Genomic DNA, 26,373 nt, shown 5'->3' with positions numbered 1-26,373 from the left:
TGAACCAAGTGAGAATTTCAACAAAGAGATAGAAAAAATTTTTAAGTACCAAACAAATCACAGAGCTGAAGAATACAATAACTGAAACGAAATATTCAGGAGGGGTTCAACAGCAGACTAGATCAATGGGAAGAAAGGATTAGCAGACTCAAAGACAGGGCAGTGGAATGCAATCAAAGGAGCAAAAAGGAAAAATTTTTAAGTGAAGCAGTTAGATAGCTTAAGGGATGTTGGGGAACCAACAAACAGACCAATATACACATTATAAAGGCCCCAGAAGAAGAAGAGATAGAGAAAGGGGCAAAAAGCTTATTCATAGAAATAATGGGGACTTCCCTGGTGGTTCAGTGGCTAAGATTCCATGCTCCCAATGCAGGATGCCCGGGTTCGATCCCTGGTCAGGGAACTAGATCCCACATGCCACAACTAAGAGTTGACACATTCCACAACTAAGAGTTAGCAGGCTGCAACTAAGAGTTCACATGCTGCAACTAAAGATCCCGCATGCTGCAATGAAGGTTCCACATGCCACAACAAAGAAGATACCACGTGCCACAGCTAAGACCCAGTGCAGCCAAAAAAATAAATATTTTTTTAAGAAAAAGAAATATTCAAAGAAATAATGGCTGAAAACTTCCCTAACCTGGGAAACAGACATTCAGATCCAGGAAGCCCAGAGAGTTTCAAGTAAGACAACTCAAAGGAGACCCACACCAAGACATGTTATAATTAAATTGTCAAGTTACAAAGAAAGCATCTTAAAAACAGTAAGAGAAAACCAACTTGTTATGGACAAGGGAACCTCCATAAGATTTTCAGCAGATTTTTCAGCAGAAATCTTGCATGCTAAAGGGGAGTGCAATGTTATATTCAAAGTGCTGAGAAAAAAGAACAGCCAAACAAGAATACTCTACCTGCCAAAGTTGTCCTTCAGAATTGAAGGAGAGAAAGAGTATTTTCCAAGCAAAAACTGAAGGAGTTCATCACCATTAGACCAACCTTCCATGAAATATTAAAGGGAGTTCTTCAAACTGAAACCAGAGGACACTAATTAGTAACAAGAAAACATGAAAGTATAAAACTCACTGATAAAGTTAAGTATACAGTTAAATTCAGAATACTCTATTACTCTAATGATGGTAGAGAAATCACTTACAAATCTAGTATGAAGGTTAAAAGACAAACGTTATAAAAATAAATATGACTACAATAAGTTGTTAATGGACATACAGTGTAAAAAGATGCAAATTGTGACATCAAAAACTTAAAATATGGGGGGGGGAGGAGCTTTGGTATGTGTTCAACGTTAAGTTATCACCTTAAAATAGACTATTATAAATGTAAGATGTTTTATGTAAGCCTCATGGTAACCACAGGGCAAAAGCCTATAGTGGATACACAAAGGAGAAAGAGAAAGGAAGCAAAACATACCACTACAGAAAGTCATCAAATCCTAAAGGAAGAGAGCAAGAAAGGAACAAAAGAATTACAAATCAACCAGGAAGCAATTACCAAAATGGTAGTAATAAGTTCACTCCTATCATTAATTACTTTAAATGTAGATGGACTCAATTCTCCAATCATAAGCTAGAGAGTAGCTGAATGGATAAAAAAACAAGACCCAACTCTCTGCTGCCTACAGGAGACTCACTTCAGCTTTAAGGACACACACACGGGATATGAAAGATGTTTCATGCGAGTGGAAACCAAAAGAGAGTGGGGGGGGGGGGTTACCTATTCTTATATCAGAAAAAAATAGACTTTAAGCCAAAGACTATAACAAGATCAAGAAAGTCATTATATAATTATAGTTGGTCAATTCATCACAAGGATACAACAACTGTAAATATTTAGGTACCCACCCTAGGAGTACTTAAATATATAAAACAAATGTTAGTAGATCTGTAAGGTGAAGTAAACAGCAATACAGAGGACTTCACTTTTAACAATGAATAGATCATCAAAACAAAATCAGTAAGGAAACGGCGGGACTCAAATGGCACATTAAGTCAGATGTCCGTAACAGACATATACAGAACATTCCATCTAACAGCAGCAGGATACATACACTTCTCAAGCATGCATGGAACATTCTCCAGGAGAGATTATATGTTAGGCCACAAAAGAAGTCAATAAATTTAAGAAGATTGAAATATGAAGCATCCTTTCCGATTACAATGGTATAAAACTAAAAATCAATATCCAAAACTAGAAAATTGACAAATATGTACAGATTAAACAACAGGCTCCTTGGCAACCAATGTGTCAAAGAAGAAATCAAATAAGAAATGTAAAAATATCATTTAAGACAAGGGGGAAAAAAACACAACATACCAAAACCTATGGAATGCAGCAAAAGCATATCTAAGAGGGAATTTTATAGCAGTAAAATGTACATTTAAGTGTATAACTGAATCACTTTGCTGTACACCCAAAAGTAACAACCTTGTTAATCAACTATGATCCAATATAAAATAAAAATTAAAAAAAAAAAAACATGTAAGGTTTTGTAAGACATAACATGTAAGATAAAAAAATACATACATATATTAAGAAATAAACAGCTCAACTAAAAAACTAACTTTACACCTCAAGGGACTAGAAAAAAACAACAAACTAAGCCCAAAGTTAGCAGAAGGGAGGAAATAACAAAAATCAGAGCAGAAATAACAAAGATCAGAGCAGAAATAAATGAAATAGAGACTAACAAGACAACAGAAAAGATCGATGAAACTAATAGCTGGTATTTTGAAAAGATAAAGTAGACAAACCATTAGCTGGACGTACTAAGATGAAAAGAGAGAGGAGTTCAGTGGAATTATAAATGAAATAGATATTATAACTGACATCACAGAAATACAAGGAATTGTAAGAGACTACTATGAAAAATTATACACCAACAAATTGCAAAACCTAAAAGAAATGGATAAGTTTATATCCAATCTACCAAAACTGAATCATAAAGAAACAGAAAAATCTGAACAGACTGATTACTAGCAAGGAGACTGAGTCATAATTAAAAACCTCCCAACAAAATAATTCCAGGGCTTCCCTAGTGGTGCAGTGGTCAAGAATCTGCCTGCCAGTGCAGGGGACATGGGTTCGAGCCCTGGTCCGGGAAGATCCCACATGCCACAGAGCAACAAAGCCTGTGCGCCACAACTACTGAGCCTGTGCTCTGGGGGCCGCGAGCCACAAATACTGAGCCCTTGAGCCACAACTACTGAAGCCTGCACACCTAGAGCCTGTGCTTCACAACAAGAGAAGCCCGCGCATCGCAATGAAGAGTAGCCCCTGCTCACCGCAACTAGAGAAAGCCCGTGCACAGCAACGAAGACCTAACACAGCCAAAAAGATAAATTAAATAAAATAAAATTAAACAAAAATTTAAGGTCCCGAAAACTCCAGTAGTGAATTCTACCAAACATTTAAAGAACTAATACAATCTTTCTCAAACTCTCCCAAAACACATAAGAGGAAGGAATGCTTCCAGATTCATTTTATGAGGCCAGCATTACTCTGACATTAAAGCCAGACAAAGACACTGTAAGGAAAAGAAAATCATAGGCCAATATCTCTTATGAACATAAATGGCAAAAATCCTCAACAAAATATTACCAAATCAGATTCAGCAATACATTAGAAGGATCATATGCCATCATCAAGTGAAATTTGTTCCAAGGATGCAAGGATGGTTTGACATTTGCAAATCAATAAATATCATACACCGTATTAACAAAAAGAAGGATAAAAATCATGTGATCATCTCAATAGATGTGGAAAAGCATTTGACACAATTCAACACCATTCATGATAAAATCTCTCAACAAACTGGGTGTAGAGGAAATGTACCTCAACATAACAAAGGCCATATGTGACAAGCCCACAACTAACATCATACTCAATGATGAAACACTGAAAGCTTTTCCTTTAAGATCAGGAATAAAAGAAAGATGCTCACTGTCACCACTTTTTTTTTTTTTTTTTTTTTGCGGTACGTGGGCCTCTCACTGTTGTGGCCTCTCCTGTTGCGGAGCACAGGCTCCGGACGCGCAGGCTCAGCAGCCATGGCCCATGGGCCTAGCTGCTCCACGGCATGTGGGATCTTCCTGGACCGGGGCACGAACCCGCGTCCCCTGCATCGGCAGGCGGACTCTCAACCACTGTGCCACCAGGGAAGCCCTGTCACCACTTTTAATCAACACAGTACTGGAAGTCCCAGCCAGAGCAATTAGGCAAGAAAAAGAAATAAAAAGCATTCAGATTGGAAAAGAAGAAGTGAAACTGCCACTGTTTGTAGATGACATTAAACACTAAAGTCTCTATCGAAAAACTAGTTAGAATAAACGAATTCAGTAAAGTTGCAGGATACAAAATCAGTATATGAAAATCAGTTGCGTTTTTCTACGCCAACAATGAACTATCAGAAAGAGAAAGTAAGAAGACAGATCGTTTACAATAGCATCAAAAAGAATCAGATACCTAGGTATAAGTTAAATCAAGGACATTAAAGACCTGTTTACTGAAAACTATAAGACATTGATGAAAGAAAATTGAAGAGAACACAAATAAATGAAAAGATATTCCATGTTCATGGATTGAGTTAATATTGTTAAAATGTCCATACTGGGCGTCCCTGGTGGCACAGTGGTTGAGAGTCCACCTGCCAATGCAGGGGACACGGGTTCATGCCCCGGTCCAGGAGGATCCCACGTGCCGCGGAGCAGCTGGGCCCGTGAGCCATGGCCGCTGGGCCTGCACGTCCGGAGCCTGTGCTCTGCAGCGGGAGAAGCCACAACAGTGAGAGGCCCGCATACCGCAAAAAAAAAAAAAAAAAAAAGAAAATATCCATACTACCCAAAGCAATGTCTATTCAGTGCAATGTCTATAAAATTCCAGTGGCATTTTTCACAGAAATAGAAAAAAATGATCCTAAAATTTGTATAGGACCACAAATAGCCAAAGCAATCTTAAAGAACAAAGCTGGAGGAATCACACTTCCTGATTTCAAAGTATAATCCAAAGCTATAGTAATCAGAATAGTATAGCGTTGGCATAAAAACAGACACGTAGATCAATGGAACAGAATAGAGAGCCCAGAAATAAACCCATGCATATATGGTCAATTAGTTTTTAACAAAGAGGCCAAGAATACTTAATAGAGAAAGGATGTTCTCTTCAATAAATATGGTTGGGAACAATGGACAAGCACATGTAAAAGAATGAAACTGCATGGGTAGTAAGTCTGGAGGAACCAAGATGGCGGAGTAGAAAGACATTCTCTCAACTCCCTCTTGTGAGAACACCAGAATCATAACTAGCTGATGGACAATCATCGACAGAAAGACACTGGAACTCACCAAAAAAGATACCCCACATCCAAAGACAAAGGAGAAGCCACAATGAGACGGTAGGAGGGGCAAAATCATAGTAAAATCACATCCCATAACTGCTGAGTGGATGACTCACAGACTGGAGAACACTTATAACACAGAAGTCCACCCACTGGAGTGAAGGTTCAGAGCCCCAAGTCAGGCTTCCCAATCTGGGGGTCCAGCAAAGGGAGGAGGAATTCCTAGAGAATCAGACTTTGAAGCCTAGTGGGATTTAATTGCCGGACTTTGAAAGGACTGGGGGAAACAGAGACTCCACTCTTGGAGGGCACACACAAAGTAGCGTGCACATCGGGACCAAGGGGAAGGAGCAGTAACCGCAGGGAAGACTGAACCAGACCTACCTGCCAGTGTTGGGGGGTCTCCTGCAGAGGTGGGGGGTGGCTGTGGCTCACCGTGGGGACAAGGACACTGGCAGCAGAAGTTCTGGGAAGTACTCCTTGGCGTGAGCCCTCCCAGAGTCTGTCATTAGCCCCACCAAAGAGCCCAGGTAGGCTCCAGTGTTGGGTTGCCTCAGGCCAGACACCAACAGGGAGGGAACCCAGCCCCACCTATCAGCAGTCAAGCAGATCAAAATTTTCCTGAGCTCTGCCCACCAGAGCAACAGTCAGCTCTACCCACCACCAGTCCCTCCCATCAGGAAACTTACACAAGCCTCTTAGATAGCCTCATCCACCAGAGGGCAGACAGCAGAAGCAAGAAGAACTACAATCCTGCAGCCTATGGAACAAAAAACACATTCACAGAAAGATAGACAATATGAAAAGGCAGAGGGCTATGTACCAGATGAAGGAACAAGATAAAATCCCAGAAAAACAGCTAAACGAAGTGGAGATAGGCAACCTTCCAGAAAAAAAATTCAGAATAAAGATAGTGAAGATGATCCAGGACCTGGGAAAAAGAATGGAGGCAAAGATCAAGAAGATTTAAGAAACGTTTAACAAAGACCTAGAAGAATTAAAGAACAAACAAACAGCGATGAACAATACAATAACTGAAATGAAAACTACACTAGAAGGAATCAATAGCAGAATAACTGAGGCAGAAAAACGCATAAGTGACCTGGAAGACGAATGGTGGAATTCACTGCTGCAGAACAGAATAAAGAAAAAGAATGAAAAGAAATGAAGACAGCCTAAGAGACCTCTGGGACAACATTAAACGCAACAGCATTCGCATTATAGGGGTCCCAGAAGAAGAGAGAGAGAAAGGACTCGAAAAAATATTTGAAGAGATTATAGTTGAAAACTTCCCTAACATGGGAAGTGAAATAGCCACCCAAGTCCAGGAAGCACAGAGAGTCCCATACAGGATAAACCCATGGAGAAACACTCCGAGACACATAGTAATCAAGTTGGAAAAAATTAAAGAAAAATTATTGAAAGCAGCCAGGGAAAAACAACAAATAACATACATGGGAACTCCCATAAGGTTAACAGCTGATTTCTCAGCAGAAACTCTACAAGCCAGAAGGGAGTGGCATGACATATTTAAAGTGATGAAAGGGAAGAACCTACAACCACGATTACTCTACCCCACAAGGATCTCATTCAGATTCGATGGAGAAATCAAAAGCTTTACAGACAAGCAAAAGCTAAGAGAATTCAGCACCACCAAACCAACTCTACAACAAATGCTAAAGGAACTTCTCTAAGTGGGAAACACAAGAGAAGAAAAAGACCTACAAAAACAAACCCAAAACAATTAAGAAAATGGTCATAGGAACATAGTATCGATAATTACCTTAAACGTAAATGGATTAAATGCTCCAACCAAAAGACACAGGCTCGCTGAATGGATACAAAAACAAGACCCATAAATATATGCTGTCTACAAGAGACCCACTTCAGACCTAGGGACACATACAGACTGAAAGTGAGGGGATGGAAAAAGATATTCCATGCAAATGGAAATCAAAGGAAAGCTGGAGTAGCAATACTCATAACAGATAAAATAGACTTTAAAGAGTGTTACAAGAGACACGGGAGGACACTACATAATGATCAAGGGATCAATCCAAGAAGAAGACATAACAATTATAAATATATGTACACCCAACATAGGAGCACCTCAATACATAAGGCAACTGCTAACAGCTATAAAAGAGGAAATCGACAGTAACACAGTAATAGTGGGAGACTTTAACACCCCACTTACACCAATGGACAGATCATCCAAACAGAAAATTAGTAAGGAAACACAAGCTTTAAATGACCCAATAGACCAGAGAGATTTAATTGATATTTGTAGGACGTTCCATCCAACAGGGGCAGATTACACTTTCTTCTCAAGGGTGCACAGAACATTCTCCAGGATAGATCACATCTTGGGTCACAAATCAAGCCTCAGTAAATTTAAGAAAATTGAAATCATATCAAGCATCTTTTCTGACCACAACGCTATGAGATTAGAAATCAATTACAGGGAACAAAACATAAAAAACATGAACACACGGAGGCTAAACAATACGTTACTAAATAACCAAGAAATCATTGAAGAAATCAAAGAGGAAATCAAAAAATACCTAGAGACAAATGACAATGAAAGCACAACAATCCAAAACCTATGGGATGCAGCAAAAGCAGTTCTAAGAGGGAATTTTATAGCTATACAAACCTACCTCAAGAAACAAGAAAAATCTCAACTAAACAACCTAACCTTATACCTAAAGGAACTAGGGACAGAAGAACAAACAAAACCCAAAGTTAGCAGAAGGGAAGAATTCATAAATATCAGAGCAGAAATAAATGAAATAGAAACAAAGAAAAAAATAGCAAAGATCAATAAAACTAAAAGCTGGTTCTTTGAGAAGACAAACAAAATTGATAAACCATTAGCCAGAATCAAGAAAAAGGGAGAGGAGTCAAATCAATAAAATTAGAAATGAAAAAGGAGAAGTTACAACAGACACCGTAGAAATACAAAGCATCCTAAGAGACTACTACAACCAACTCTATGCCAATAAAATGGACAACCTGGAAGAAATGGACAAATTCTTAGAAAAGAATAACCTTCTAGACTGAACCAGGAGGAAACAGAAAATATGAACAGACCAATCACAAGTAATGAAATTGAAACTGTGATTAAAAATCTTCCAACAAACAAAAGTCCAGGACCATATAGCTTCACAGGTGAATTCTATCAAACATTTAGAGAAGAGCTAACACCCATCCTTCTCAAACTCTTCCAAAAAATTGCAGAGGGAGGAACACTCTCAGACCCATTCTATGAGGCCACCATCACCCTGATACCAAAACCAGACATAGATACTAGAAAAAAAGAAACTTACAGACCAATATCACTGATGAATATAGATGCAAAAATCCTCAACAGAATACTAGCAAACAGAATCCAACAACACATTAAAAGTATCATACACCATGATCAAGTGGGATGCAAGGATTCTTCAATATATGCAAATCAATCAGTGTGATACACCATATTAACAAATTGAAGAATAAAAACCATATGATCAGGGCTTCCCTGGTGGCGCAGTGGTTGAGAGTCTGCCGGCTGATGCAGGGGACGCGGGTTCGTGCCCGGGTCCGGGAAGTTCCCACATCCCGCGGAGCGGCCGGGCCCGTGAGCCATGGCCGCTGAGCCTGCGCGTCCGGAGCCTGTGCTAGATTCGCAACGGGAGAGGCCACAACAATGAGAGGCCAGTGTACCGCAAAAAAATATATATATATATATGATCATCTCAAAGGATGCAGAAAAAGCTTTTGACAAAATTCAACACCCATTTATGATAAAAAAAAACTCTCCAGAAAGTGGGCATAGAGGGAACCTACCTCAACATAATAAAGGCCATATACGACAAACCCACAGCAAACATCATTCTCAATGGTGAAAAACTTAAAGCATTTCCTGTAAGATCAGGAACAAGACAACGATGTCCACTCTCACCACTATTATTCAACATAGTTTTGGAAGTCCTAGCCACGGCAATCAGAGAAGAAAAAAAAATAAAAGGAATACAAATTGGAAAAGAAGAAGTAAAACTGCCACTGTTTGCAGATGACATGATACTGTATATAGAGAATCCTAAAAATGCCATCAGAAAACTACTAGAGCTAATCAATGAATTTGGTAAAGTTGCAGGGTACAAAATTAATGCACAGAAATCTCTTGCATTACTATACACTAATGATGAAAAATCTGAAAGACAAATTAAGGAAACACTCCCATTTACCACTGCAACAAAAAGAATAAAATACCTAGGAATAAACCTACCTAGGGAGACAAAAGACCTGTATGCAGAAAACTATAAGACACTGATGAAAGAAATTAAAGATGATACAAACATGGAGAGATATACCATGTTCTTGGATTGGAAGAATCCAAATTTTGAAAATGATTATACTACCCAAAGCAATCTACAGATTCAATGCAATCCCTATCAGATTACCAATAGCATTTTTTACAGAACTAGAAGAAAAACTCTTAAAATTTGTATGGAGACACAAAAGACCCCAAATAGCCAAAGCAGTCTTGAGGGAAAAAAGCGGAGCTGGAGGAATCAGACTCCCTGACTTCAGACTATACTACAAAGTTACAGTAATCAAGACAATATGGTACTGGCACAAAAACAGAGACATAGAACAATGGAACAAGATAGAAAGCCCAGAGGTAAACCCCCACACCTATGGTCAACTAATCTATGACAAAAGAGGCAAGGATATACAATGGAGAAAAGACAGTCTCTTCAATAAGTGATGCTGGGAAAACTGGACAGCTATGTGTAAAAGAATGAAATTAGAACACTCCCTAACACCATACACAAAAATAAACTCAAAATGGATTTGAGACCTAAATGTAAGACCGGACACTATAAAACTCTTAGAGGAAAACATAGGCAGAACACTCTTTGACATAAATCCCAGCAAGATCTTTTTTGATCCACCACCTAGAGTAATGGAAATAAAAACAAAAATAAACAAATGGGACCTAATGAAACTTCAAAGCTTTTGCACAGCAAAGGAAACCATAAACAAGATGAAAAGACAACCCACAGAATGGGAGGAAATATTTGCAAATGAATCAGTTTACAAAGGATTAATCTCCAAAATATATAAACAGCTCATGCAGCTCAATATTAAAGAAACAAACAACCCAATCCAAAAATGGGCAGAAGACCTAAATAGACATTTCTCCAAAGAAGACATACAGATGGCCAAGAAGCACATGATAAGATGCTCAACATCACTAATTATTAGAGAAATGCAAATCAAAACTACAGTGAGGTATCACCTCACACCAGTTAGAATGGGCACCATCAGAAAATCTACAAACAACAAATGCTGGAGAGGGTGTGGAGACAAGGGAACCCTCTTGCACTGTTGGTGGGAATGTAAATTGATATAGCCTCTATGGAGAACAGTATGGAGTTCCTTAAAAAACTAAAAATAGAATTACCATATGATCCAGCAATCCCACTACTGGGCATATACCCAGAGAAAACCATAATTCAAAAAGACACATGCACCCCAGTGTTCATTGCAGCACTATTTACCATAGCCAGGTCATGGAATCCACCTAAATGCACATCGACAGATGAATGGATAAAGAAGAAGTGGTACATATATACAATGGAATATTACTCAGCCATAAAAAGGAACGATATTTGGTCATTTGTTAAGACATGGATGGATCTAGAGACTGTTATACAGAGTGAAGTAAGTCAGAAAGAGAAAAACAAATATCGTATATTAACGCATGTATATGGAACCAAAAAAAAAATGGTACAGATGAACCGGTTTGCAGGCCAGAAATTGAGACACAGATGTAGAGAACAAACATATGGACACCAAGGGGAGAAAGCTGCGGGGGATGGGGATGCTGGTGTGATGAATTGGGCGATTGGGATTGACATGTATACACTGATGTGTATAAAATGGATGACTAATAAGAATCTGCTGTTTAAAAAAATAAGTAAAATTAAATTAAAAAAAACAAAAAACCGACTAATACTAAACTTTCTTTGGGTTATTTGTATGGAAATATGTTAATATAAATGTTTCAGACATTACATGAAATTCCTAAAAATCTTATATGTTCTCATATAATGTTATAAGTCATCATTCTAATTATTATTTTAAAATGTATATCTCAGAAATAACTAAATTTCCTTGTCAATTGCATTATTATGAACTTTCGTGAAATCTTTAACTGTGGTCATTTTTAAGTCTTTTGTCATTTACAGACAGTTCTGGGTGTAGTCTCATGCTTTTGCAAAAATGTTCCTATAAAAGGGTTTCATCTTCAAGGAATTCATGGAAAAGACTGTGACAAGCACAGGTTTCTGGTAACCGACTATACTGCTGAACTGAATGTATAAGCATTTTCAGAACTCTAATGGAAAACTGATGAATTCATAAAAGTGCTAACCAAAGATCAAGATGAAAGAAAAATTAATTACATGGGACTGAGTGAACTGATGAGGATGATTATAATTTTTGTGACTTTCTGTTTGAATAAAAAAATTTAAAAATAAAATTTAAAAATAAATCCAAAAAAAAAGAATGAAACTGGACACTGTTTTACACTGTACACAGAAATCAACTCAAAATGGATTAAAGACTTGAGCATGGACCTGAAACCATAAAACTCCTGAAAGAAAACATAGCGGGGTAAGCTCCTTGACATTGGTCTTGTCAATAATTTTTTGGACTTGACACCAAAATCAAAGGGAACAAAAGCAAAAATAAGTAAGTGGGACCACATGAAACTAAAACACAGCAAAGAAAACCATCAACAAAATGCAAAGGCAGAAAATATTTGCAAACCACGTATCTGATATGGGGTTGATATCCAAAATATACAAGGAATTTATACAACTCTATAGTAAAAAAAACAACAAACAAATAGCCCAATTAAAAATTGGGCAAAAGACCTAAATAGACCTTTTTTCCAAAGAAGACATACAAATGGCCAAGAGGTACAAGAAAATGTGCTCAACATCATTAATCATCAGGGAACTGAACATCAAAACCATAATGAGATATCACGTCACACCTATTAAAATGTCTGTTACAAAAAGAAAAGAGATAACAAATGCTGGTGAGAATTTGGAGAAAAAGAAAACCCTGTACACTGTCATTGGGAATGTAAGCTGGTATAGTCACTATGGAGAACAGTATGGAGGTTCCTCCAGAAATTAAGAATAGAACTTCCATATGACCCAGCAATCCCAATTCTGGTTGTATATACAAAGGAAATGAAATCATTGTCTGTTTTTTTTTTGAAATTTAAAAAAACATTTATTTTATACTGGAGTATAGTTGATTTACAATGTTGTGTTTCAGGTGTACAGCAAAGTGGTTTTGTTATACATATACATATATCTATTCTTTTTTAGATTCTTTTCCCATATAGGTTATTACAGAGTATTGAGTAGAGTTCCCTGTGCTATACAGTAGGTCCTTGTTGTTTATCTTTTTTTTTTATTGGAGTATAGTTGCTTTACAATGTTGTGTTAGTTTCTGCTGTACAGCAAAGTGAATTAGTTATATATATACATATATCCACTGTTGTATAGATTTCCTTCTCATTAGGTCACCACAGAGCATTGAGTAGAGCTCCCTGTGCTATACAGTAGGTTCTCATTAATTATCTATTTTATATATAGCAGTGTATGTATGTCAATCCAGTCTCCCAATTCATCCCACACCCCCATCCCCCCTTGGTAACCAGAAGTTTATTTTCTATTCTGTAACTCTCTTTCTGATTTGCCAATAAGTTCATCTGAACCGTTTTTCTAGATTCCACATATAAGCAATATTATACGATGTTTGGCTTTCTCTTTCTGACTTACTTCACTCTGTATGACAATCTCTAAGTCCACCCATGTCACTGCAGATGTCATTATTCATTCCTTTTTATGGCTGAGTAATATTCCATTGTATATATGTACCACATCTTTATCCATTCCTCTGTTGATGGACGTTTAGTTTGCTTGAAATCATTATGTTGATGAGATATTTGTACTCCCATGTTCATTGCAGCATTATACATAATAGCCAAGGTATGGAAACAACCTAAGTGTCTATCAGTGGATGAATGGATCAAGAAAATATGGAATGAATATTATTCAGCCTTAACAAAGAAGGAAATCTTGTCATTTGTTACAACATGGATGAACCAGGAGAGCATTATGCTAAGCAAAATAAGCCAGACAGAGAAATACTACATGGTATCACTTATATGTGGAATCCAAAATAAAGTCAAATTTATTGAAACATTATCAAAAAGTGGTTTCTGGGGGTTGGAGAAAATAGGGAGGGGTTGGTAAAATGGTACAAATTTTCAGTTATAAGAATAATAAGGTCTGAGGATCTAGTTATAATGTGACTATAGTTGATAACAGTGTATTGCATAACTGAAATTTACTGAGAGAGTAGAACTTAAATGTTCTCACAAGAAAATAAAAAGGGAAGGAAAGAAGGAAGGAAGAAAGAAGGGAAAAGGAAATACGTGAGGTGATAGGTGCATTAATTAACTCAATGAGAGGAATTCTTTCACAATGTATATCAAGTCATCAATTGTACACTTTTAATATGTTACAATTTTATTTGTCATTTATACCTCAATAAAGCCAGAAATAAAAAAGAGTTTTCTTCCAGCTCCATGGAAGACAGTGGAGAATTGCTTTCAGGATTCTGAAAATTCTTTTTTTTTTTAATATTTATTTATTTATTCTTTTTTGTTTGTTTGTTTAGGCTGCGCCAGGTCTTAGTTGCGGCATGTGGGATCTTTGTTGTGGCTTGCGGGATCTTCATTGCAGAATGTTTAGTTGCAGCATGTGGACTTCTTAGTTGTGGCATGCGAACTCTTAGTTGCGGCATGCATGTGGGATCTAGTTCCCCAACCAGGGATTGAACCCGGGCCCCCTGTACTGGGAGCATGGAGTCTTACCCACTGGACCACAAGGAAAGTCCCAGGATTCTGAAAATTCTTAATTGTTGACCTCAAATTCCGTTTCCAATCAATCATGTGTGAGGGTAGAGTAAAAATATCTTCATACATGCAGGGACTCGAAAGATTGCCTCTCTTGCACTAGTTCTCAGGGAACCATAGGGTATTCTCTACAACAAAGAGAATATAGGAATAAAGAGCAAGGCATGGAGTCCAAGAAGTAGGGGATGTAACAGAGAAGAAAGAGAAGAGGAGCTTTATGGCCTGTGTCATATTTTGAGAGCGAACACTTCTATGGAAGCAGGACAGGGCTTCAGTAGGGATATTTCTAAGGAGGGGAAAGGGTAGGTGGAAGCACATTGCTCCTGTGTTTGAGCAGAATGAGAAGAAATCTGTCCGTTCTCTTGGAGAGTTCAATAATGAAATAGTAATAGGCACGTAGAAAACTAAGTAAATGAAAGTTAAGACAGTTATTAAAACAAGGAAAACTAGAAGTCGTAAAGAAAGTATAGTAAATTATACTTGGCTCTGATGTTAACCCTGAAGATTAACAACAAAAAATTGTAATATAAATTGAGAAGATGGGGGAAAGGGAAATCTGTTTCCAAGAATAATGGTATAAGAGAGTGGATCCTTCATTTTTCATGCTAGAAAGTCCATAAATCATTTAGAAAAGTGAAAAGTGAAAAATCAGAAAATAGCAGTACACATGTGTTACTTAGAAATATGAAGGTAAATACCAGAAGAAACATCTTAAGGAGCTGAAAGTGATTCTAAGGAGGCAGGCAGCTACTGATTTTCATTATGTCTTGGTAGTCCTATTTGACTTTTAAAATAGGTATGTGTAGGGACTTCCTGGTGGTCCAGTGGGTAAGACCTGGGGCTCCCAGTGCAGGGGGCCCGGGTTCAATCCCTGGTCGGGGAACTAGATCCCGTATGCATGCCGCAACAAAGAAGTCCGCATGCTGCAGACTAAGACCCGGCGTAGCCAAAATAAATAAATTTATTTTTAAATAAAAATATAAAATAGGTACATGTGTTCTTTGATTAAAACATGATTAAAAAGAAAAAGAAGGAAGTTCTGAGAATGGACTTGTCTTGTAGCCAAAGAATACAGACAAATTCCAACCCTTCCCAGACCCTTTTTCTTTTACTTTTATATCTCCTGCCCTCCCAACAGGAACCCCAGGCCTCTGGCCTGTGCAAAATACTTCTGACCTCTCCCAGTTTCTGGTTATAAGTATGTCCTAAATATTGCATGGAGGGAAATGGCATGCCTTTTTCTGTGTCAAAGACAGAAGAATAAATTCAAAGAAATGTTAATTTTGGGGGGGAAATAAGGGTAGAGGACTATATACTGAACAGAATTCATAAATTTAAGGGTGTGCAAAGAGGGGAGAAAAGCAACTGGTGTGGGGGGGTGCTGGGGAGGGGATTGGAAAGGGGAACCATAAGTGGCAAATGAGAATTGTGTAGAGTACCAAGAAGTCGAGCTTCAAAAAGGAGCAGTGCTCACAAGCTGCAGAGAAGCTGTGTGGATTGGGAAGTTGTTAGTTGGATTTTGGCAGTTAGGAAGTTGTTCTTGACCTTTCAGAGAGAGATTACTATAGATCAGTGGTTCTCAACTGGAGGGCAGTTCTCCCCTACCCCCACCCCATGAGACATTTGGTAATGTCTGGAGATACTTTGGATTGTCACACCTGGAGGAGTGCTACTGGCTTCTGATGAGTAGGGTCCAGGGATCAAAAATGCACAGAGTAGCTCCCAGTGACAATGAATTATCTGACCCAACATGTCAGTAGTGCTAAGGTTGAGAAACTCTGCTATAAATTAAGGAAAGGTGAAGAAAGGAACATTTATTGAGCATCTATTTGTTGAGCATTTCTTTGTTCCAAGAATTATAGGAACATGATCTAATTTGAAGGTAGTGATCACGTGTTTTGGAGAAACTACAGAAGGGAAAAAAAGTATAGTAGCTAGCTTGAAAGGGAAGCAAAGTTGAAAGAATAATTGAAATGCTTAGCACAGTGTTTGGCATATATTAAGTACTTAATAAATATTGTTTTTATTATTAATAACATGTTCATTAAGAATCAATAAGTTCATTTACAGATGTTCATTAAGTGCTAGTTACTATAGGAGAAACAAAAATGAATGAAATATACACGTATTTGTATGCTTATGTTTCTTATTAGTTTACAAACTCTTTATAACTAGAGTATCTGTTTTACTTATTTCTCTATCCCACATAGAACTAATCTTGCCATAATTAACCTAAATACACATATTTTTGCTTAATAGAAGAAGGCATATTTATGAATTAGCCATTCTTCACAAAAACAGTATATAACATTTAACTCATTGAATTATAGTTAATTCTTTGCCTTTTTTCCTCCCTACTAGACCATAAGCAGCACAAGAGTAGAACAAGTTAGGTTAGCCATCTCTGTAGCATTCAGGACCTAACACCATGCCTGGCACATAATAGTTACCCACTAAAATGTTTGTTAAATAAATGAATGCGATCACAATCACTGTCAGTAGTGTATTTTTTGAATGCTAGCTGTTGACACCCCAGAGGAGGGGGAATATACTATGAAACTATTTATCAGATAATCTTCTATTTAATGTAAGTCTTCTGTTTAACATATTTTCTTCCACATTTAGAACTTCAAAGCGTTTAATAAAAAAAAGAATAGCTCAGCTGAAACTTCTCTTAAAGTCCTGCTTTGTTTTTCTTATCTCTGCAGTGCCGAATTATCCCAAGGTCGTTACTGGGACGGGCTAGGCTCTCCTCCAGATTCCCCATCTCCTGGGAGTGATGTGTATTGCAGCAGTGAGCCCAGTGACCCTCAGTATGACCAGAGTCTCCTGGAGAACTTGTTTTACACAGCACCCGTAAGTCACTGAATCTGAAACTTTAGGAATTGGAGAACAAGAGTATTAATAATATTAGTGGGTGTAGGCATGTTACCACTTGCCAGACAGAAAGCTATCCATTTTACATACCTTATTTAATTATAATCACAATCTGAAGAGGAGAGTATTATCCTCGTTTTACAGATGAGGAGATAAGCCTACTAAGATTAATTATTTTGTCCAAGGACACATCATAGCAAGTAAATGTTAGAGCCAGGATTCAAATTCAAGTTTACCTGAGTCCAAAGCCTATAATCTTAATATATTATGTGGCTTCCTAAGAGCTCTTTCAAGGAAGAGCTAATGTAGGTATACCCTCAGAACCACCCTTGACTGGTATCTTTTCAGATACAGATGTTCCAGAAACACCTCTACTCATGGTGGACAAATACCTCTACTGACCCTTAAGACAGAACATTCTCTTTTCAGGCAGTTTTAGCATTTTCAAAGTTCTTTCTTATGTCAAGCCGTATGTTCTATTCATTGGTTTAGCATCTTCTAGAGTGTATACAAAATGAGTTCATTCACTGTTCCACAAATAATCATATTTGTGAAGATTGCTGTCATATTCCCTATTTTCTTTTTCTCCAGGTCAGCAAAGATACCTGAAATACAGTGTAGTTTATACCAGCTCAGTGGAAAAGCAATGAGGGTGACCAGGGTGCAGAAGAAGCAGGGAGGACTTTTACATGAGATTGTCAGGAAGGAGCATCATGAGGGATAAGGGATTTTAACTGAGACTTGAAAAGTAGTGTTCAGAGAGATAAACGATATGAAATAGGAATAGAAAGAATGACCTGTTTAGAGAAGCAGTTTGTGTACTACAAGGCATCTAATTTGACTGGGTAAGAATTCGTGTGGAAGAGACATTGACGAGGCAGGCTAGCGCATTACAAGCAGTCTGTAACAGCGTTTGAATGTCGAGTGAGGAGGAAATGACATGACTGAAATAGTGTTCTAGGAATGTTAAACTGGCAGTGATGTAGGAGGTCAACTGTGGGGAGAATAATGGGAGCAGATAGGAAGCCATTGGGTTATTGGAGGTGTGAGACAGAGAGAGAGAGAGAGAGAGAGAGAGAGAGAGAGCATGCCAGAATGAGAGTGGCAGCAGTGGGATTGGAAAGGAGGAGATGGACTTAAAAGACACTGTGAATTGTTAGGATTTAATGACTTTCTACCTTAAAAGTCATCACTGATACTGTGTTACCTGTAGGAGAAAAGAGAAAGGGAACTTACATTTAGTACACATTTTCTGTGTGCCAGGGAATTTACGTTACCTGTTATTTATTAAGTACTGTGCCAAATGTTTTAAGTTCATTATTTCATTTAATTCTTTTACTAGCCCCATGAGATAGTGTTATCCTTTTACATATCATGAAATAAAAGCTTAGAGACATTAATTACTAGTAGTTAGGCAGAACTAGAATTCTTACCCTAGTCTGTCTGGCAAAAAGCCCATGTTGTTCCCACTAGACCACACCATCTCCTAAGTCTTGAGCATAGCATTAGAATCTGATCTTGACTTGACCTCCCTAACCTCATCTCCCACTTTTGCCCTGTAACCACTGGAGACTCCAGTCATACTGATTGTCTCACAGTCTAGCTTTTTCCATCCCCATATCTCTTGCTCATACTGGTCCTTCTACTTGTTGAAGGATGTTGAAATGCCCTTATACATCTGGTAAACTTCTCTTCATTCTTTAAAAATCAACTCATCACCTCTATGAAGAAACCATCCCAGACTCCTCTAAGCAGAGTTTGTTGCCTGAATGTCCACAATATCCTGCACATACCTCTCTTACAGCCCTTATGTTGTATGATACAGTTCCTCATGAAAAAAAACATGTCTTCATTATCTTTTTATTACCTGTAAAACAAAGGCCTGATAGAATTTTGAGTACTCAGTGAATTCTTAGTGAATAAACGAAAGAATGTGTGAATGGTACTAAGTAATCCCCCATGCTATCTGAACAAAATAATTTTAGAAAATGTTTGTTTACTGGAAGAAGGAGTGAACCAATTGGCCTTGAGGCACTGGGAAGACCAAGGAGTTAGAATGCTCATGTCCTTCCCTGGGGTCAGTGTTTAATGTTCTTAATATTGAATAACATCCACAGCTTAGAAATTCAGCATTACCTTGTGGTTTTGTTTCCTGAAATTATGAGCTTTTGAACAACCTGGTTTATATTTACTCTAATTTTCTTCAGGCTGTGAACCCATCTAGCTTTTGATCACCTTGTCAAAACCATTTTTAGAAGCTGCCACTTAACAAAGAAAAACTTAAGTGCAAAAAGCTTTGTAATTTCACCTTGGAAAAGTTACATTGCCTCCTAGAAGGACATTCTGATCATGCCTATTTAACTATTAATTTGTTACCCTTATGACAGGTCAATACTTTATATACCCTGAGATGCTGAGAAAAGGGAGTTGGAGGTGATAAGCTTAAAACTACTTTGGATTGGTCTCCTGCATTTATAACAACAAGATTTTTTTTTTAATTGGAGCCAAATAACTGTAACGCTGTCTTCTTATTTTGCATTTGTGTTAGAGCTGATTAGTCAATTTCAGCTGCCTTTTCTCAGGATAAAATTACCGGGGGTTTACCCACTGGTTCTGCCATTACGAAAATTTGTGACATATAACAAACAGTTCATCTTAGCAAGATTAAAAGCAGAATGAATCATTAGGAGTATAGAGTGCTGAAAAAAAGTAGAATCTTTAGGGCTTCCCTGGTGGCACAGTGGTTGAGAGTCCGCCTGCCGATGCAGGGGACACGGGTTCGTGCCCCAGTCCGGGAAGATCTCACATGCCGCGGAGCAGCTAGGCCCGTGAGCCATGGCCGCTGAGCCTGCGTGTCCGGAGCCTGTGCTCCGTAATGGGAGAGGCCACAACAGTGAGAGGCCCGTGTACCGAAAAAAAAAAATTGAGATGGGGACACCTTACAGGAATGTACTAAGGATTAGAAATACACACGCAGCATTTAACATAGTACCAGTTACATAGAAGGCAGTCAGTAAATAGTGGTTGTTATTACTTTTGAGGATTCAAAAGAAGAATCTATTTTCATTTATTTTCTTTGAACTGAACTTGTAGGTTATTTTTGTGAACTTCATATTATTTTTATATAGCCAGGAGAAACAGGATTATCTTCCTCGTGTCAGTTATCTCTTTTGATTACTACTTTTAGAGAAATGTTTTCATTACCACTATCCCCAAAGCAGTTATCTTTTAGTGCCTCTCTTTTTGTTTCTTCCCCCCATAGAAATCTGATACCAGTGTCAGTGATGTCTTCAGTGGAGATGATGATGTTGTCCCTTCTAAAAAAATGAGCCAGTCAAAAGCTCTTGCCAGATCTTCTAAGGTTCTAGAGTCAAATGATCATAAGTTGAAGAAGAAGGCGGTGGGCAAGAAAAATAGGTGAGCCTCTTTATGAATGCTTGTTTAGAGTCAAAAGCAAAGGAAGATTATTTTCACAAGATCTCTTCAAGTGAAATCACCTGTGTTTGCCAATACTGTCAGACTGGTTGAGTTACAGTAACTCATTAAGTATTGCAGTCCTTAAACATGCAATAACATGAAAAGATGGATGTGATAAAATAATTAAGGGAGAAAGCAGAATTCTAAGTTGTATGTGTGCTCTGTTACCCTTAATGTAGAAAATATGCATAAAGAAAGCAAATGAAAAGGAATACACAAAAGTGATGATAGTAGTTATATTAAAGTAGTGAATAACTGAAGTAAAGTCTGTATCCCTTGTTGAAAACCTAATTCTGTTATATCAGTTTCTGTACTTGTGTGGAGATAATAAGCCTTTGGATTACAAGAACGTTTTTACTTTTTTTTTTTTTTTGGCTGCATGGGTCTTAGTTGTGGCACATGGGATCTTTGTTGCCGCATGTGGGATCTTTGTTGTGGGATCTTTAGTTGCGGCATGCAGCATCTAGTTCCCTGACCAGGGATCAAATGCGGTCCCCCTGCATTGGGAGCGTGGAGTCTTAACCACTGGACCACCAGGGAAGTCCCTGTTTTTACATTTTTTGAGATTTCTTTCGTAGATTAGGACCAGAATTATGATGATTAAAGCCATTTCCCAATCTTTGATAACTTGTGAATTAAGATGCCTGCTGCCTTTCCTCCTTCCTCCTCTTGCCTGTACCAACTAGATCGTTTCATATTTGGCTTCTGACCATCTGCCTCACTGTCTATATGAACTTTCAGAAACTTGATTGAACAACAGATGCTATCAGAAACTCCAGAAGATGCCCAAGTGATGACACTAAGTGTGGATAGACTGGCCCTTCTGGGTAGAACACATTCAGTCAGAATCATCATCGAAACAATGGGAGTTCCTCCAGATAGTCTCCAGGAGACCCCTGGCAAAAAAAGCTTTCCTGGGAGACTACCTAAGCTGACAACAAAAAAGCGGTATGTCTCTAACATGGGAAAACTAAATTTGACATTTCTGGAAAGTGTGTCTGGTAGTAATAATAAATAATTACATAGTACTTTCTGATTTGTAAAGTGCTTTCATATGCTTCATTCAATCAACAAAAATGTACTGAATCCCCCACTAGGTCCCAAGCATTAAAGAAAATTAAGACCCAGGCTCCATTCTTCCATGCCTTACAGTCAACAGGAGAGAGAAACATTTAAATGGCTGTCTCTTGGGTTGGCCAAAAAGTTCGTTCGGGTTTTTGTAAGATGTTACAGAAAAGCCCAAACAAACTCTTAGGCCAACCCAATATGATAGGGCTTTAGGGGCCAAAAGAGATGTTTTATATGAAAAGTGCTGTGGGAACGCAAGACTGGTAGAGGCTTTGAAAAGAGCAGGTCGGTCCTCTGAGGACCTGAGGTTCTAAAAATAGGGCCTTGAAAGATATGTAGGATTTATCAGAGAGAAAATACGTTTATTATTTGGTTTGTTTTTTAATTACTTTTCTTGTTTCGACTTTTTAGCACCTTCTTTGTGGAATATCACTTTCCTATGGGCTTTTCGAAAAATGGATTGACAAAGACAGCTTTGATCACTGAGGTGGTTCGACTCGCATCCAGTAAAATTACAGATGGAAGTAAGAGAGAACTTGATTTCTGCTCCTTAGATATTTTGGCTTTGGAAGAATTTTTGAATCCCTAATTATTCATATACTCCTGTATTATCATAGAATCTTAGAGGCAGAAAGAATTTTGAAGTGAATCTAATTCCTTTACTTTACAAGTGAGGAAACTGGTCCAGAGGTGCTATGAGTATTCTGATGCAAGGCAGAAAGGCAGTGACATAGCTGAAACTGTAACTCAGAACTCCTGATGCTTAGATCATGTTCTTTCAACTATTGACGTTTTTCTTTTCTTCCCTTTTTAAAAATAGCTTTATCAAGGTATAACTCACATACCATACAATTCACCCATTTGAAGTATACAACTCAATGATTTTTAATATATTCATAGGTTGTGTAACCATCACCACAATCTAATTTTAGAACATTTTCATCCCCCCTAAAAGAAATCCCATACTTATTAGCATTCTTTCCTCATTTCTCTCTTCGCCCCCTTTCACTAAGCAGCTCCTAATCTACTTTCTGTCTCTCTCAATTTTCCCATCCTGGACATTTCATATAAATGGAATCATATAATATGTGATATTTGTGACTGGCTTTTTGGACTTACTGTAATATTTTCAACTTTTAATATTTAAGTTTTCAATATTTCGCTGTTAAAGACAGTGCTTCAGTGAATAATCTTGCACATGTATCATTTCTCATTTGATGTGAGTATATCCAGCACAAGCGTTTAAAATAAATACTTATTTACCCTTAAAAACAGCACCTAAATAACTTAATATACTCTTTTACTAGAGTACATTGTTTCACTTTCCCCATCACCATAAGGAAGAATTAGGGCATTTAAAATTTTTCATATTTTTATTTTCTGTATGCTTAAATTATCGATAGCAACAGAAGGTGCTCTGGAGGTTTGTTAAAAGCATTCGAGAATGTATACTTGATTCTGCTGGCTGAAGTCAGTCAGTGTGTTTGAGGAGCTTTAATGCAATTAAACTGTTTTTATCAAACCCCAATGCAAAGAAAAATGTTGGATTCTTTTCTCAGGTTTTCCCCATTTACCTCCTTCTACCTACAGGACATTTATGAGTTCCTTAAAACTTCTCTGAGCCTCAGATTCCCCATCTGTAAAATGGAGGTACAGCAAGGACAAGCACGGTTCTGATATGCACGAGTTTCAGTTAACATAGTATCTACAAAGCAAGAACTGCCTGTATTACACAGGGGCTTAATGGACAGTCAAATGGGATAATGAATGTAAAAGCATTAAACTCTAAAGTTGTATGTAACTAATACTAGCTCACATTTATTGGGCACTAAATTATGTGTCAAGAACTCTACTCAGTGTTTTATATATATTAATCATGTAATCTTTTAAAACACATAAACACACACACACAGATGAAGAAAGAGGAAGCTGAGGCATATATCAGTTAAGTAACTTGTCTAAGATAACACAACTGGTTTATGGTAGAACTAGAATTTGAACTAGAACATTTTTGATTCCAAATCATTGTGCTTTTCATCTATATTGTTTCTCATGCATTATTATTATTATTATTATTGGCCACAGCAATTGAGTTCTCCCTTTGTCCTTCTGGGAAAGATAGTATGGGACATGTGGAATAAGCATCAAGCCAGGAATTGGAAGAGTTCTAGTTCTGGTTATACCACACACTTAATCGTGTGACCCTAGACACAATGACTTTTCATCTCTGGGCCTTTCTTAACAATATAATATGGAATGGACAAGTTATTTTCAGGATCCCTTCCAGCACTTTAAAAAAGTCTGCTTTGGCATATTGTTAGCAATTTATTTACATGAATTTCTTCTTCCATTATTGCCTTAACTTATTTTTTAAAAAATGAGCTTAAGAACAGAGAATTATATGACAAATACAATAATATAGTACCAAAACATACTTAAGTAATAAGGAGAAATCTGAGTAACACCAGGTTGAAATACAGTTCTGTTTGTACATAAAAGATTTTATAGTGTTTTAAAGTGCTTTTTTATCTGTTACCTCAGTTGATCCTCTCAGCACACCACTGAGGTGTAGGTGTTGTCTTACTTCTCTTTCCGTGGTGGGATAAGCAGGTAAACTGGTCTAGTGGGTGTGCGCTTGCTGGGCCCAGACCTTTTGTTAACAGTTCCTGTGGATGGATCCAGATAGCAAGACCTAGATCCTGTCCATGAGTACCTAAAGAAATAAAAAGAGTCAAGAAGTAAGATGGCAAGGATAGAGATCAGTAGGTCAAATGGGCAGTTTGAATGAATATCAGAGATAATGGATTCTCTGTAACTGGGCCTTTTTGCGTGGGTTCTTCAGATCCATTTTAAGGGTCTAGAAGTGAATGGACTGGAAGATTATTTTACAGGTGATAAATTGTGGCTGAAATGGTTCATTAGTAAGTAACAGAACTTATTCATATCAAATGATTCTAGCCCCAAATTCCTTTTTTTTTAAACCTGTTAAATCCACATAGCAGTGAGCACAGACTCAGATACTACCATCACTTTATCCCATTTACACTTGCTATTACAGCAGAAACCCCTTCCTTTCCATCTATGAAAAGACAGACTCCATTCTGCCTAATACTGCAAACTAAGATCAGTACTTAGAACCTTGTATAAGTGTGACAGGAGAAGTCCCCTAGTCTTCAGCCAGAAAATAAACTCATTTTCATTATTACAGTTTTTGATTCGGTTCTTCTCTTCATTTATCCCTCATTGTCCCACATCCAGCCAGCCCCCTTCTTTCATTACATTACCTATCAACTTGTCTTTTAAAACACTGGTCATACCTTACACCCAGTGAAGTGTATGGTATGTCTCTTTACACATCCTGTGCTCCTATGCTTGACATTCATTTCTCATAGCAAAGCAGAGCAACATAGCCCTGCTTATCTTCTCTGTGCTGTATCCAGGATTTTCTCTCTGTCTCTGTTCCTTCAGTCCTAATAACCCTAACACTTTTGTGAAATTACACTGACTGGATTCCTGAAAGAGATCTTAGATTTGAAAGGGAGGTGGGTGGTGTCAAGGCATGGATTGATGAGATGGCTCTAGTTGGGTGGTGTGACATGTGCTTATGTGTCTGGTTCTCCTTACAGTGGTGAAATTCCAGCAGAGATTTGTGTTTCCGGTACAGTTTGGTGGCCCAATGATAGAACACTGGTGGAATTCCAATCTTACTTTCCAAATTTACACAAAGAAAACCCCACAGTTAAAGGTACTTCAAGTGATTTTGACCTTTGCCTTACCATTTATTCACACTAGGGATTTGGAGCATACTTAAAATTATATTCCTACCTAAACTAGGAAATTCTCCAGGCTCAAACGATATTAATACTTATGATTGTTGTTTATTATTATAATTTTAAAATTTCTAATTGATATTTGTTATAGGCTAGATATTATGCTAAAGGCTCTATGTGAACAACACTATCAAATTTAATGATTAAAACAGTTTGTGAATTAGATACCTTATTATCTTCAATCTACAGATGAAAAAAACCAAGATTTAGTGAAGTAATTTGTCTAAGATCACCCAGGCTAATAAAAGACAAAGCCAGGACTCTATCCCGAGTCTTTCAATCCTAAGTTCTTAACCTCTTTACTGTGCTCCCTGCTATGGAGGGTTGTTTGAATTGATACAGGATAATAGCCTTAATTTGAGGCTCTGCTTTCTTTTTTCAGACAGAATACATAAGTTATCCATCCCATATCCAAAGTAATATAATATAATATAATGTGGGTAGCAGTTTTATCAGCTAATTCCAAGTTTATAAAATCCACTTGCTACTGGTAACAACAGAACTCAAACTATGTCATGAGCAGTTTTTACTTCCTTCAATTAAAAGAGTAGCTTTTATAATCTTTGACTTCCTCTTTGGTATGGATAGTATCAGGAATGCATCTTGTTTTCTTTTTGTTTATATTTTCAGGAGATCTAAATAATACAAGTTCATTTTGGAAAATATAGCAAAATAGAAGGAAAAAACATAAGGAAAAAACAAAAAATAGAAGGAAAAACATAATTTCACAACCTCAAGACAACCTCTATAAGCATTTCAGTATATTTGCATTG

At 37.5% G+C, this 26,373-nt stretch overlaps 1 protein-coding gene and 1 long non-coding RNA gene across 11 annotated transcripts in view; one reads left to right on the top strand and one right to left on the bottom strand.

The window, feature by feature from the left end:
• Nucleotides 1-26,373, top strand: part of C2CD3 (C2 domain containing 3 centriole elongation regulator) — a 131,539-nt gene that overhangs the window by 26,519 nt on the left and 78,647 nt on the right. For all 9 annotated transcript variants that reach the window (XM_033405690.2, XM_033405691.2, XM_004279783.4 and 6 more), the window contains 5 exons: nt 17,057-17,204; nt 20,488-20,642; nt 21,444-21,650; nt 22,182-22,294; nt 25,397-25,515. In XM_033405690.2, coding sequence (XP_033261581.2) covers nt 17,057-17,204; nt 20,488-20,642; nt 21,444-21,650; nt 22,182-22,294; nt 25,397-25,515 — 742 coding nt within the window. The remainder of the gene's footprint in view (nt 1-17,056; nt 17,205-20,487; nt 20,643-21,443; nt 21,651-22,181; nt 22,295-25,396; nt 25,516-26,373) is intronic.
• Nucleotides 1-26,373, bottom strand: part of LOC125965140 (uncharacterized) — a 44,689-nt gene that overhangs the window by 8,376 nt on the left and 9,940 nt on the right. The window contains exons 2-3 of one of the 2 annotated variants that reach the window (XR_007478697.1): nt 24,307-24,483; nt 15,449-17,224 (exon numbers count right to left, since the gene is read on the bottom strand). This is a non-coding gene — a long non-coding RNA (uncharacterized LOC125965140). Of the gene's footprint in view, nt 1-15,448; nt 17,225-24,306; nt 24,484-26,373 lie in introns of those variants that run through there. The other variant, XR_007478696.1, reaches the window with a different exon arrangement.

Source organism: Orcinus orca, chromosome 8, assembly GCF_937001465.1.
Source record: "Orcinus orca chromosome 8, mOrcOrc1.1, whole genome shotgun sequence".
Lineage (NCBI taxonomy): Eukaryota > Metazoa > Chordata > Mammalia > Artiodactyla > Delphinidae > Orcinus > Orcinus orca.
This window is presented reverse-complemented; position numbering and strand designations above follow the sequence as displayed.